Below are 13,925 nucleotides of genomic sequence, written 5' to 3' on the forward strand. Positions count from 1 at the left end.
CCTTAGGAGTGATTACAGTGTTAATGTATAATCTTTAACAATAATAATGATGATGATGATGTTATAAAATTCAAGTACGCATTAACAGAGCAAAGCAACTGAGAAGAGCTTTGCCCTACTGTACTGATTTAAAGAAATCATGGTGACTGAAATAGTAATTCAAAAACTAAAAGGAGTTTCTGTTTGCCTGTTTTTTTAGAAGCTGGCACTGACTTCCTGCTTCTTAGGGAGAAGAAGCTGAGAAATTCCACTGAGAGCCTGGAACTGAAAAGTACAGAGGGTAAGGAAGATGTGAGGATGCAAGTGCACCGAGATACAGCTTCACTAGAGATGGATTACATCCTTGTTACTGAGGAAGGCAATACACCTTCAAGGAAGGATACCCTTGAAAGGAATGAAAGTGATTTTACATTTCAAGAAGCTAATGTAGCTGAACAAACAGAAGCTCATGAAGGTTTTTCACCGGGCACCTTGGATACCTTTCAGCCACTCTCCATTACAAATGAAAGGGGAGATCACTCTGTTTATGGGACTGAATGGGACTCTGTTCACATACAAGAGAAAAGTTCTTCTGTTTTGCCTCAAAAACCTGATGGTGAAAGGAGATCACAGGAAAGCTGTGGGCAAGATGAGGGCTGGATTATATTGGGCGAAAATGAAGTCAGTGATATATCACCTGAAGAAATTTCTGCTGAGTCAGAGATGCCAAAATCAGGGTCTGGACATTCTAGCAAAGAACTGGCAGCTGTTGTAACACAGGAATTGATTCTTGACACTCAAGCAGAATTTCAAGCAGAAATGCCCATTCAGAAATCTTTTGAACATGGGGGCTGTTCTCCTTCAGAGAGCCTGGCTACTGAGGATGAGAGTTGGGGCATCACAGGAACACGTGTGTTGCCAGTGGTTGGTGGTGATGGTGCATGGGAAGCAAATTCTCAACAGAGACTTGGAAATAATGTAACAACAGAACAAGAAATGAAGGAGGAAACAGTGCTTCTCAACAGTGAAAGAGAGCTGACTCAAAAATCAGGGTAAGGAAAAAAAAACCTGTTTCCTTTCAAGAGTCTTCTGTTTACTTGTTACCAATGTTATCGAAGTGTGTGATGTTATGAACAGATGGCAGGACTTTCAAGTCTGAAGTACTAAGTATGTTTACATGATGTAAGTATCATTATATTCCTCCCGTTGTAAAAAGAGAGCCTTGGCTCTTGGTTGCTTGATAAGAGTCAAATTAGGATTGTTTTGCAATGCAGGCAGCTTCTAAGGCCAATTCCCTGCAGGAATATGTCCGTCTTCCTTCTGTGAAATCCCATGGATTTCATAATATACCTTTAAATCTGAGACAGGTGTGGCCAGGGAACGCAGGCCAAAGCCAGGTACTAATGGTATTCCCAGTCCAGATGCAGTGCCGGTGATGAGATTATGGAGGGATTAAAATGAAGCAATATCTCTGCCTAATGCAAAACTGCTGGGAGGGAAGATAAGGGAGTTGAGGCCCAGGGTCAGAAAGGGGGGCTGCTTGTAGAAGAAAGAAAAGGATGGTGGAAAATTGTGGGTTCTCTGGTTATTTCAACGTTGTAGTCAGGTCACAGCAGCATTTCTGTCTGTTCAGACTGGGCTGGCAGTTGCAGCAGATTGAGTATATTTGCACCTGCCTTTAGGTGGAAATGCAGCCTCTGTGCTGACAGCACTGCTGCTGCCTGCTGTCTCTCTGCTGTGTCACTGGATGGAGAGAGACATGACCCTCTTGACTCCATTTACTCTAGTGTATTGGAGAGGATGCTTCTGTTGTGGACTCCTCATGTTGCACAACCAGGAGGCTGTATCTGCTACAGCGGGCTTCCAGGGTAGCCCAAGAGATGCAAGTGTGGAAGTCTGACCTCTTTTCTCCTGGGCATCTGCAACGGAGAACCTGACTTTGCATTCATACAGTGAAATTCTTGTGAACAATAAAAGAAACTTCCCAGTACAAATAAAACTAAGTGGTGTAACTGCTTTCTACTGGTTGCTCCTTTTGAACTACACTTACACCAAAGAACGTATGTGGTATGAAACATGTGGAAACTATTCATGTGAAGTGCAAGACTGATTTTTTACTAAAATAAAGTTTCTCCCAAGGAGTTGTCAGTTCAATGTGAAACACACATCGCATTCACAGCTTCTATTATCAGGTTTTAATGGGCTTGCAATTTACTTTAGACTTTATTTTTTAAATTTTCACGAAGAATTTTGAAATTTTAGCAGTAGGCTTTTTTTCCCTGAAAGGCGGCATGCCTTTATATGACAGTATAACCCTCATAACAGTATGTACAACTAATGTGTAAAAGAAAAGCACAGCTTTTCACTAACCATCCCCCACCCCAAACAATTCGCATTTTATTAAGATTTCAGGAATGAAAATAGCTGTGATTTATCTTCCACCAGACTTGTTAAAATACCTCCCCTCTAAGCATTTTCACACATTTTCCAAAGTGTATCGTTATCACAAGATCAGACACTGTTATAGCTGAGCTTTTTTTAATATATGGTAAGTCCTGACTTCATCCTATACAGAAACCCCAGTCTCAGAAACTCTGAAATACAATGATGTTACTTGCAGGCTTCAACTTAAGCACCGGTATAGGACTGAAGGTTTTCTTGACAGACAAGATTCTGAGTAGTATACAGAGGATACTTTGCCATCACACACTGGCCCTGGCTGAAATTGCTTCAATCTAACTGGACAGACAGCACTGAGGAGAATCTGAGATGAGAGGCGCTCTATTTCTGTAGAGCAGTGACAGCTCTTATTGACGCAGGTTAGCATTTACTGCCCTCAAGAAAGAGGCAAATCTTCAGAAGGGTTAGCAGAAGATGAGCACTCCCCAGTTCTGTATGGTGTGAAGTAAACCAAATGCCAAGTGCTTGACTTTGAAACTATCAAAAGTAGAGCTGGTTGGCACAACATTTCTGTTGCATCCAATCCTCCAAGCTTCTAACTTCCATTCCTGAAGAAAAAGTAGAAATTTTGAAATTTTCTACAAAAGAGAAATCTGGAAGAAGCAAACTAAGCAAAATATCCAAGCAGTTGTTTTGAATTCACATTAGTGTGTGGAAAGGCAGCATAGGATTTGCAGATCTAGAAAAAATAGACTTGACTTTGAGGTGGTTTGCTTCTTAGGACTAGCCCACACCCTGGAAGTCATCTTCCTCCATTATCCCATTTCACTGGGAGTTCATCAAAACCAACTAATATCAGTGAATAAAACTGGTTTTTGACAAACCAGTAATTTCTAGTGAAAATCTTTAAATCAAAAAACGCTTACCACCTCTGCTCACAAAAAATGGTGAATGGGACCGGAAAAAGGAAGGGTTGTTCAGAGGTGCTGGCTATTTGCAGGATTGCAAATCTGACATGAACAAATCAGCTGTGAAGTCCTCTGTCTCCCATAAAGCATTTTAAATTAAAAACAGCCAGATACTGACCCTTCTTAAGTCACACTGGTTAATTACATGCAGACAGTGTCCCAGGGTTTGACTTTCCATGCTTACATGCCTGTGATGTTCTTAGAGCGGAAAAGAAAACTGGTCTAGGTATCTGATTTTAAATGTTTTTTAATAAATCAGCATGATGGAGTTGAAATAACTTTGAAGCAGTAAGATTCTTTGTTCGATACCTCAGGAAAAGAATCTGATTTTTGAACTTGCACTGGCATTAGAAAAATCATTCCTATGGCCATGGATTTATAGGTGTTTTTAACATCTTGTTGCTATGCATTGTTAGATCCACTTTGAGAACTCTGCTGTTCTTTAGGAATTTCTGCAAGTCTCCAAGTGAAAATCTGAATCTTGTACACAATGGTAGTTTGCATCGTCGTTTCAGATGTAGTATACTCATTAGAGCTAAGTATATTCCCCTAGACTGATTCCCACATTACGTCCAAAACAGGACCATGTTAATGTAAGAGTGTTTTCAGTGAAAACTTAAATGCATGATGGAATATGGTGCATCCTGCAAGGAGAAGAAACAGTAGTTCTTTGTATAGAATATATATATGGTCACTATAGCTTCCACTATAGCCTTTTTTCTTATCTGACTCAGAAGTTGTTGTTTAGTACTTGTTTAATACCAAATACCGTTTAAGTGGATAGCAATGGCTATTTCTGTCCTTAACACTAAGCCTTAAGCTGAAGCCAGGGAAGTAAGGAAAAGAAAGGAAGTTATTCAGCATCTGCATTAACAATTATTTATGGAAGCGTGGAACCAGTAAAATCTGCTTTCCTTTTGGAAACTGACGTGGTAAACGTGTGTAATTAGAAATATTTTCTAATGCATTTGTTGACAGTTTTAAAAACACAAGTTCTTTCTTAAAACATCCGTCAGTGTGCAGCTTGTAAATCTGAAATTAACTGCCCTTCTTGGCCCTGAAAGTTTAGAACAATGTGATACAGCAGAACTGCCTATCTGTGGGAGCTTAGCACAGAAACACTGGTGACATCACGTAAGAGAAGAAACTAAGGCTTTTCCCTTGATCTTATTACAACAGAGTTTCTGGATGGCCTGACGGTGCTAGTCATCAAGCTCTGAGTCCACCAAAGATCTACATTTTGAAGTAGACTTTGGTAGAACTGAACCAAAGTCTAAGTAACTGATACCCAGCTCTTGGAAGTGTCCTTCTGCCTAGATTCCTGTTCTTCTGAAAGACCATAATTTTGACTTGGAAAGTTTCTTGGGTACTTAACTAAATGTGACTCTTGCCTTGACTGGATAGTCTATTTCCTAGCTTATGAATATTTACACCTGTTTGGTATCAGAAAATTAAGCACCCTTAATCTGAAGACCGGGCCGAATAGCTGTGCCCTGAGCATGCATTACATTCTCTGCTCCTTATTTTCTTTTGTCAAATACTTTTGCTTTATGCAATGAAGTTTGAATTCTGAACCTGTAGTGGCCATCTCTGTTATAGTGCTTTTAGAAGCAGCTCCTGGATCTGTGGCTTTCTCTAGTGCAGCCTTTGCTTCCCGCAAGGAAGCTTTCCTTGTGGCTTGCTGGTTGTTGTTTCATATACTCTTTGGCAGGGTATAGAAATTAGGTTCCTTATTTTTAGGTATGTACTTCACCTTCATATTTTTATGTATGGCACGAAAACAGTATCTCTGAAGAATAAACTTATTCGTACTCAAACAGATGATGGGGACATCCCAGCTAACGGACAATTAAATTGGTAGTCCAAAGTTTATGGAAGCATTAACTCAGTAACTACCTTCTAAGCCCCCTTCTGAATCTACAGGATATTAACATGTACCTGTTTAGAAAACACTGAAGTTCACGTTTGCATACAGTGCTGAAGTAAATTCCTTTAGTAGTGGAGTAAGGGTCACTAAAGGATGCAGTTTGTGTTATTTTCTGCTCTCACAGAAAGTGTCTGTCACTTTGTCTAAGAAAATTCACTGTTTTGTACAAGGAGGAATTAAAGTTCTGAAACAGAAAGTATAAACAAAAATGAGAATGAAGAAGTGGATTAAAATCTTGATGTCTGCTGGTCACTGTCCTCCTCTTCCTAGTATGAAGCATAACAACTCTCCAAGCTGTTCAGGTGGGCTTTAAGACAGTCTGTGACTAATGGTTAAGTTCTTCCCTCCTGTCCTGTTTCCCATCTGCAAGAAAAAGCAGCAGGAAGAGAAGTATGAGGATGCTTGCTAGCGTTAAAACACTGAAGAAAAGCTATAAACCTGTCTCGGTAATGTACAAACACCAGAAACAGTAAACCCTAGAGGTTTCTTTGGCCTCACAAAAAAGTACAAAAATATTTGATAACACATTGTTAATGTCAGTCTCTCCAGAAGGAAAATAGCTTTTTATATGGCTTTCCGTGTGTGAACAGCCGAGAGTGACTACATCTAAAAAGGAAGAATTCGTGGAGCACTGTACGAATGAGGGGTAGGCAGGATTAAGGCACCTCCCTACTGCTGCTGCTGCATCTGGAGGTGTGCCAGCAGTAAAATTTATGAAGACTGGAGGTCTTTTTCTTCCTGATAGAAGCTGTCCCATCTTACAGAGCTGTATGAAAATGGTGGTGGTGCAGTGGCCAGGAGGCAGATGGAGAGCACTACAGATGCCTGTGGTAGCTTTTACCTAGCACACTCCTCAGGGTGCATTAGTGGTTGTGTATACCAGATCATTCTTGCTCTTACCTTTGCTGTAGGGAAGGGTTATACTTTTCCTTAGTAGGAAGAGTGAGAAAGAGCTGAGGGAAATACTATGAAATGATGTATTGACTTGAAGAATAAGAAGCAGTGAGAGCAGTAGAGATAAGGCTACTGATGTTTGGAAGGTTTAGGGGAGAGCTTGGAAAACTGGTGGTGGTAAAACTGAATGGAAGACAATTTCCTTTGAACAGCTGCCAAGATTTATTTAACCCACTACAATAACGCTTCCACAAAAGAAAGCTTCATTTGTCTTTCTGATAGCATATTCTTAAAGAAGCAGGAATCAGTCTTTTCTGCTTGTATCAGTGACTTTTTGGAAAAGATAGTTCTTCCACTGCCTCTGTCCAAAAATTCTCTCTGTGACCATTGCTGTACTGCTGGCTATTAAAATTGCCCAGTACTGTCAGCAATCCAGTAAATTTTTAAGAGAAGCCTGTTTTCATCACAGGACCTGTGACTGACAGAAAATAGAGATAATTAAATATAATGAAAGAAAAAATCTGTGACTATTTCAAGATTAATAAGAGAGCATCCCCCCGGCCCTGTCCCTGCCTGGGATTAAATCCTTTCCCTCTGGCTTTCAGGGATCCTTTGAGACCTGCTTGTTCCCGCATCACAGTGAGCTTAGTGGGTCCCAGGGCAGCATCCTAAAATCTCTCAGTGCTGAGATTACTCTGCTGTCTCTGTGATTTAGCCCATCATGTATCTCAAAGCTATTAATGATTCGGGTCAAATACCAATGTCCAGTACTGAACTGAAATACTGACAGAACGGAACCAGGGGAAAAAATTCTCATTGACTGCAGTGGACCAAGGGTTTCAAAAAGTCTGTTCTGTCACCCAAAAGCTAGGATAAGGCTATGAATTAGGGAGCCCAGGTTTGCTTCTTGCTTTGATGGGCAAAGCAGGCCGCTATATAAAGGAAGCCTAAAGGACTGAAAATCCGTTGTAAGAGGCCACATTGTGCCAAGTAACCTTTACCTCCCTTCGGATGCCTGTTTCCTTTTTTCCTTGCATACCCGTGGGGCTGTCATCTTTCACTCCTGTCAAGATTGTTTATTAATTGGCCAGATTTGCTGGAAAGCAATTGCAGGCACTCTGGGGACCAGGCATGCTGCTTCGGTGGTGCTTCCAGCTCCTGCTGAACTACAAGATCATGGACTTGAAATGGGAATTGAACTCAGGTCTTCCACTTGGCAGGACAAAGCCTGACAATTGTCTAAACACAAGGAGCATGCTTTAAAGGTTAAAAACCAACAGGCAAAGAAAGGAGCAATGACTGAGCAGGATGCTTTTAGGAAAGTCCATATAAATGAAAGTTAATGCCTTGTAACAAAAGTAAAAAAGCGGATTGAAACTAAACAAAATTTTAGATTGGCATCTTTAAGATTGCTGGCTCAGAACTTGAGATTTAAATGTTCGCCTGAGTTTAGGATGGGAAAGTATATAATTGATGTGTTTTACATTATTATATATCATACCATTACAATCATTATAGTAATATACATCCTGCGTTAGAAGCTTTATGTTACATATTAGCCTTTACGAAGATGTTGCTTCTGTGAAAATAGAAGAATCCCTGGGACAAATTCAGAGCAGGGAACTTTCCAACAACATAGCTTAATTCATTAAAACATGTTGTCTCTTTTTTTTTAATTTTGTAATAATCTATTTTTAATGTCACTGAATGTCACTGCTAAACTTTTTTAGTGATGGAAGTAACAATACACGCTGTTCATGCATGGGCTTTAGTAACACCATTTCTTTCCCTCTGCTTGATTTGGGCTATGAAGTCATGACAACCATCTTTTTTTGTTATCAGTTTTGAGGTGATACAGTATTTTCCATCACCATCTGGAGGCTGAAAATTAATTAAAACTAAAAACCCAGTTTTCCATTGCAGAGCCAGCTGTTAAACAATAGCAGCAGCCAATATGGTGATGATCCCATTTTTGTAAAAGCAGCGTTAATATTTACATGCCAAATACCAAATACTTTACAAAAACCTTTCAACAAAAAGAGAACAACACTTCAGTGACTGAAAAACAATTTTAAAAGAAAACAACCCCTACCTACTATTGTTCACTTGTGGTCCTTACATTTTACTTAAATTGTGAGATTGGGCTGATAGAGCCACTTCCTTGAAGCAAGAAGGCCTGGACTATGTTAGTACAGTTTAGTTGTCACATGAACATCCCCTCCACCACTATTCAAAACTTCAGTTTTCCGATCTAATTCACTAGATGATTTATACCAACCAATATGATGAACGACACTGCAATTTCAGCCTAAAGCATTAATGAACTTTGAAACTTAACCCTATTGATGCAGACCTGACTTTTACAGGGAGCCACAGTTGTTGTCCCAAAATCAGGGTTCTTCTACCCGGTGTGCAAAAAAGCTGATCAACACAAAGATAGATGATTATTTCTTGTCTGCATGGAAACAGGTGCTAGGTGGTAACTCCACAAAGCTAGCACCCTTTGGCTCACATGTGGTAAACATTTATACATTTTGAGCAGCAGTTATGATTATTTTTACAGCTACACTTAATCACCCTCTTTCCCATTGGTCCTTACCTGTCTCGTCTCCACTTAAAGTCACAGTATCCTCCCTTTCTGCTTTGCATGTTCCATGAGGAAGGGGCTTTTCTTGGTGGGGGACTTTCACTACTCAAGGGTAGGTTTTTTACCATGTTAATTAGGATAGTTCACTCATAGTTCATAGTCTTTTTTTTTATCAGCAGTTTTGTTTTGTTCTGTGCTTACCTTAGTACCTTACTTTAACTACAGCTATGGCCCTTCAATGCTGCCGTGCTAGACCTTACCTGTTCCTTATGTTCTTTTGCTACCCTCCTCTTAGTTGTTTGTCATCGCCGGCAAGGCAGGGGCAAGCAGCAGTAGAGCATCCCCCCGGCCCTGTCCCTGCCTGGGATTAAATCCTTTCCCTCTGGCTTTCAGGGATCCTTTGAGACCTGCTTGTTCCCGCATCACAGTGAGCTTAGTGGGTCCCAGGGCAGCATCCTAAAATCTGAAATATATTCTGTGTCATTCTGAGCAGAGAGGATCAAGGCCATAGCTTCTGCCACGTTACTAATTTCATAGCTTCATCATAATCATGGTGCTAATGACTTCTATTGTACATAAATATTTATGGCTCAGTTTCCTGGATACCTCTTTTGGGTGTCTGGACTTCTGATTTTGAATGAATTAAAGACTACCCAGTTGAAAAAATGCTAAAATATGCTCCCATTGTTGGAAACTTTATGTAGAGCTAGCTGACAGTAGCATCAAAGATCACATGTCTGCAGCAGTGTCCTCTTCAGAAATGTGTCTTCATATTTGTGATGATTTTAAAATTTTTTTAAATGCTTGGCGTTGGTCTGTTCTTCTCTAAAATAGCATCTGGAGACTGATTTCTCAGGAGATCTGCAGCAGATGATGAGAACTTTCCCTGTAGGATGACTAATACCCTGAAGAGCAAGGTGGGAGCCATGGAATTTTTATTTACACTGTGCTGTAGGTGTGTGTGGAGCCGTACTGACAAGTGAAAATGGAGTTAGGTTTTTGTTTGTTTTTGACTGCTTATGGCCTAGCATAAGCAAAAGCATCCCTAGTTCTCACGTAACTCAGCTTCAAGGAGGAACTGTGGAGTGTGGAGGGAAACACGACCTGAAGGTTAGGGCATGCTAGGGCCTGTTGCCTTGCTGTATTATCCCCACAGGATTGCAGGGGAATAGGATTGAAAGCTGTTTTGCATTTGGAAGGAAACCTGGAGTTTCTAGGGATGCTTTATAAAAGGAGACTGTGGGACTGCACTGCATGGGAAGAAAAGTCATTCCTTCAGGCACACCCCTAAGAAACACAGTTAAAACCACAGGCCATGGGCATTGCTTCCTGGTGCTCGTACAGTTTGTGTTTCCAGGATTCACCCTGCCTTCTGAACTGGTGGTGGTTTGGGTATATTTTAAAAATTTGCATCTGCATTCTCATAGCTGAACTGCAACCAAATAAATTATGTAAAGCATGTTTGAATATGCATATGCTCTATAACCATCAATACAAATAGAAGTGAGGGCTGAGATGGGCTGAATCCATAAAAACATTTGTCATGCAATCTCTCATCACAAGCTTTTCTTAGGCTCTGAAATGAAACAGCGGGAGCTTTTTGCTACTGCCAGCTGACTTGCCGTATCAAAGTTTGGTGATGCTCCAAGAAAGCTCCGCAGGGACTGTAAAAAAAAAAAAAGTAACAATTTTCACAGCCAAAGCACAGCTCTGCATTCGTTGAAGTGCTCCTTTAACCAAAGCCCAGTAGCTGCTGGTGCACACAGCTGGCTATGCGAAGGCAGGTGATCACCCTTATTTAGCTGTACCACTAGCCACGTGACAAGAAAATGGTGGAGGATCTGTATTCCTAGTAAACTGCTACGGAAAAGAGGGATGCCGAAGTGCAGCAGTAAAGCATCTTTATTATTTTCTGAGTAGAAAGGCCTCTTCAAATCTTTAGAAGGTAAGCGTCTCTTTACTCGGAGAGGCTGATATACAGAAGGTTTTCTGATTAACGGCTCTATTGTTGCAGTTACTTTAGACAGGAAAAGGATAAATGTTTGTCAGCACGATGCAAAGCACCCAGGACCTCATTACTGAAAACCGGGCAGCTGTATTTTAATTCTGTTGCAGCTCTTTATGAGAGAAGCTTACATCAGTTCAATGGGATTTCTTTTGTCTGAGCACAGGCATGGTAATTTGTAATTAGGAGACAAAACTTCACTCTACAGTCACCTAGCATGTTAGATTATTTTCAGCTTGTTTGCCTTGCTCTGGGGGGAAAAAAAGGAACGAACGTTGGGCATTGTCAGTGGACATCCTGCTTTTAAGACTGCTGAATTACTGACATAGCAATTGTTTGTGATAGCTCTCGTTGTAGACTACTTGACAATGGTAGTGTTTTCAGTTTCTTTGCTGTCAACTGAATCATATGATTTTTGAAATTTTTGCAATGTCCCCTTAAAATGTTGCAGCGAACAGAATGTGTAATCTCTAAAGGTTAACCGATCAAGGATGCAGCAATAATCTCAATGGTTAAGAGAACTGAAAAATGACTGCAAAAGTTGGTTTGTACAGGTGGTATTTTTGTTTAAATTTAATTATAGGAGCTTGATTCAGCTCTGTTCAGTTGTTTGCTTTTCTGTCTGTGATGAAGGAGTGACAATATTCTTCAGTTTTATGTATAGAAAGCAAACAAATGATAGTGATGTACAGGAGGCATTGAAAATGTATAGAATATCTAATATGAGCTACTTAGAGCAACCCTGAAAGGAAATGTTTGCAGGCATGGTAGGTGTATTTAGCCAGAATCATTCTAAGTGAGTGGGAGGCAGGCAGAGGTGTCATTTTTGGACTTATCTTTATTAATACTTTTGTGAAGCAGAACTATGTTGAGGAATGGAGGATGCACACAGCTCTAGCAGCCGTGTCAGCAGACATTAAGGCAACTGTGGAGGTCGGGGCTGACGGAGAGAGGGGAATGACACGCACCAGTGCTTACCCTGCCAAAACACATTTTTTCCAGGGCTGCTGTGTTCCGTGCTCTACTCGCACCCATGCTCTCCATTGCTATCTCTGTGGGGCAGGGGAGTACTAAGGTCTAAAACAGCCTTTTTATTCCTGTCTTTGATGAGTCTGGCTGTTATTTGGCCTTGCATAAATCTGGACAATATTATAGAAAATCTGTGTAGTTAAAGTCTAGCTTTTGCATAAGTTCACTACTTTAAAAATTTAGATCTTGCTACAGGCAATCTGTTGTGGCTTTGTGGCATCTGCATAGTATTTGTCAGCAGTAATAGGAGAGCAATGTTATTTAACAGCTTGTAATACACCTGTAGAAAAAAGCAGAGGGGAAAAAAAAGTACCAATCTTTAAGCCACAGTCTTTGTTCAGGCAAAAGGTGCAGCTCTCAAACTTACCAGGAAATAATGTATGGATGACAATACGATTTTGTCAGCACCTGTGAATATTGATAAAGCTGTTTTTGTCACTGTAGTGTCCTCAGGACTGAAGACACTTCCTGTCAAACCCTGTACAAATATCCAGAAAAATATGGTGCAACAACAAATGAGATAGAGGCAGAGGGGAGGATGGGAGTGACAGTCCAGTTGCTTGACGGGTTTCTTAGTTTATATAGGTGTTTTTCCTTTGGACAGTGAAGGAAATGGCTGAACTGTTATGGGATTTTATGAATTAACTTGTTCAGATATATCTGATTAGTTCTTAGTGTATCCTGTAGATTGTGGTCTTCTCTATAGCTGTCGCAGCTGTGAAAAATAGACAGCAGCAGATCAGATGTCCTTATTTCAGGCTACCAGATGAAAGCTGAGTCTGTCCTACAGGAGCAACATCACTCTCCTCAGCAGAAAATACTGGCAGCAAACTCTGAAGAGCTGTCTGATGGACAGCAGCCCAGCAGGATACACCTTTGCCTGCTTGTGTAAAGCAGTAGAGCGTATAGCTAACCTTCCCTGTGTGTTTCCCTAGCTAGAATGTGTCAGGGAAGGAGAAGCCCTGTTTTCTCTCCTGCGTGTTGCTTCTTCAGTTTGGCATTTGCTGTCGCTCTGGCTCTTTCACAGCATTTTTGCTATGTCTGACATTCTCCTCTCTCCTACACTTAGGCTGGTTTTTATCCTCCTACTGCTTCTGTGGCCCTTCCAACTCAGTGACAGAGTTCTGCTTCTGAGGATTACTGGCGTCTTTTTGCGTCTCCTGTCTCCCTTTGCACGTGCCTTTTTAGACCTGCCTGCTGCAGGGTCTGGCAGTCCTTCCTGCTCTGAACACCTCCTTACAGTCCAGGCAGGCTGCAGGACTGCCTTCTTTGGTGCCAGTTTTACTGCTTCAGCAGAGATTATGTGCTTTGATTAGGTGTCTCCTTTGGCTCATGGTTTGGCTTTTCCTCTGTTTTTCACAAGTTGCAAAGCACTCAGTTTTGGTGGGAACTTTTCAGTTACCATTTTATACCCATTAGAGTCTTTCCATTTTAATCTGCTGGTACAATTTCTGTTCCACGTTCTGCATTGTCACACATTCTGCTGCTGTCTGTTACGTCTCTGACAACTGCAGCTTTAAGAGAAGCTGAAGTTTAACATGAACATCTGCCTAGAGCCTTTTCTGTAGCTCAGTCACAGCCAAGATAGCGAAAAGGCAGCTGTTAGTTGTTTGTAGGTTTGCTGTTTTCCCATCCCAGGAAAGGTGATGGAGCAGCTTATCCTGGAGGCCATCATGAAGCAAGTGGAAGAAAAGAAGGTTATCAGGAGTAGTCAGCATGGATTCACCAAGGGGAAATCATGCCTGACCAATCTGATAGCTTTCTACAATGACATGACTGGCTGGGTAGACGAAGGGAGAGCCGTGGATGTTGTCTACCTTGACTTCAGCAAGGCTTTCGACACAGTCTCCCATGATATCCTCCTAGGGAAGCTCAGGAAGTGTGGGCTGGAGGAGTGGTCGGTGAAGTGGATAGAGAACTGGCTGAATGGCAGAACTCAGAGGGTTGTCATCAGCGGCGCTGAGTCTAGTTGGAGGCTGGTAACAAGTGGTGTCCCCCAGGGGTCAGTACTGGGCCCAGCCTTGTTAACTTCTTCATCAATGACCTGGATGAAGAGTTAGAATGTACCCTCAGCAAGTTTGCTAATGACACAAAACTGGGAGTTGTGGTAGATACACCAGAAGACTGTGCTGCCAT

At 41.2% G+C, this 13,925-nt stretch overlaps 1 protein-coding gene across 4 annotated transcripts in view; it reads left to right on the top strand.

Moving 5' to 3' along the window:
* Nucleotides 1-13,925, top strand: part of PRUNE2 (prune homolog 2 with BCH domain) — a 107,953-nt gene that overhangs the window by 57,022 nt on the left and 37,006 nt on the right. For 2 of the 4 annotated variants that reach the window (XM_075411314.1, XM_075411313.1), the window contains exon 7: nt 200-1,031. In XM_075411314.1, coding sequence (XP_075267429.1) covers nt 200-1,031 — 832 coding nt within the window. Of the gene's footprint in view, nt 1-199; nt 1,032-10,487; nt 10,701-13,925 lie in introns of those variants that run through there. The other 2 variants (XM_075411315.1, XM_075411316.1) reach the window with 2 other exon arrangements.

The sequence above is a fragment of the Opisthocomus hoazin genome, chromosome Z (assembly GCF_030867145.1).
Source record: "Opisthocomus hoazin isolate bOpiHoa1 chromosome Z, bOpiHoa1.hap1, whole genome shotgun sequence".
NCBI lineage: Eukaryota > Metazoa > Chordata > Aves > Opisthocomiformes > Opisthocomidae > Opisthocomus > Opisthocomus hoazin.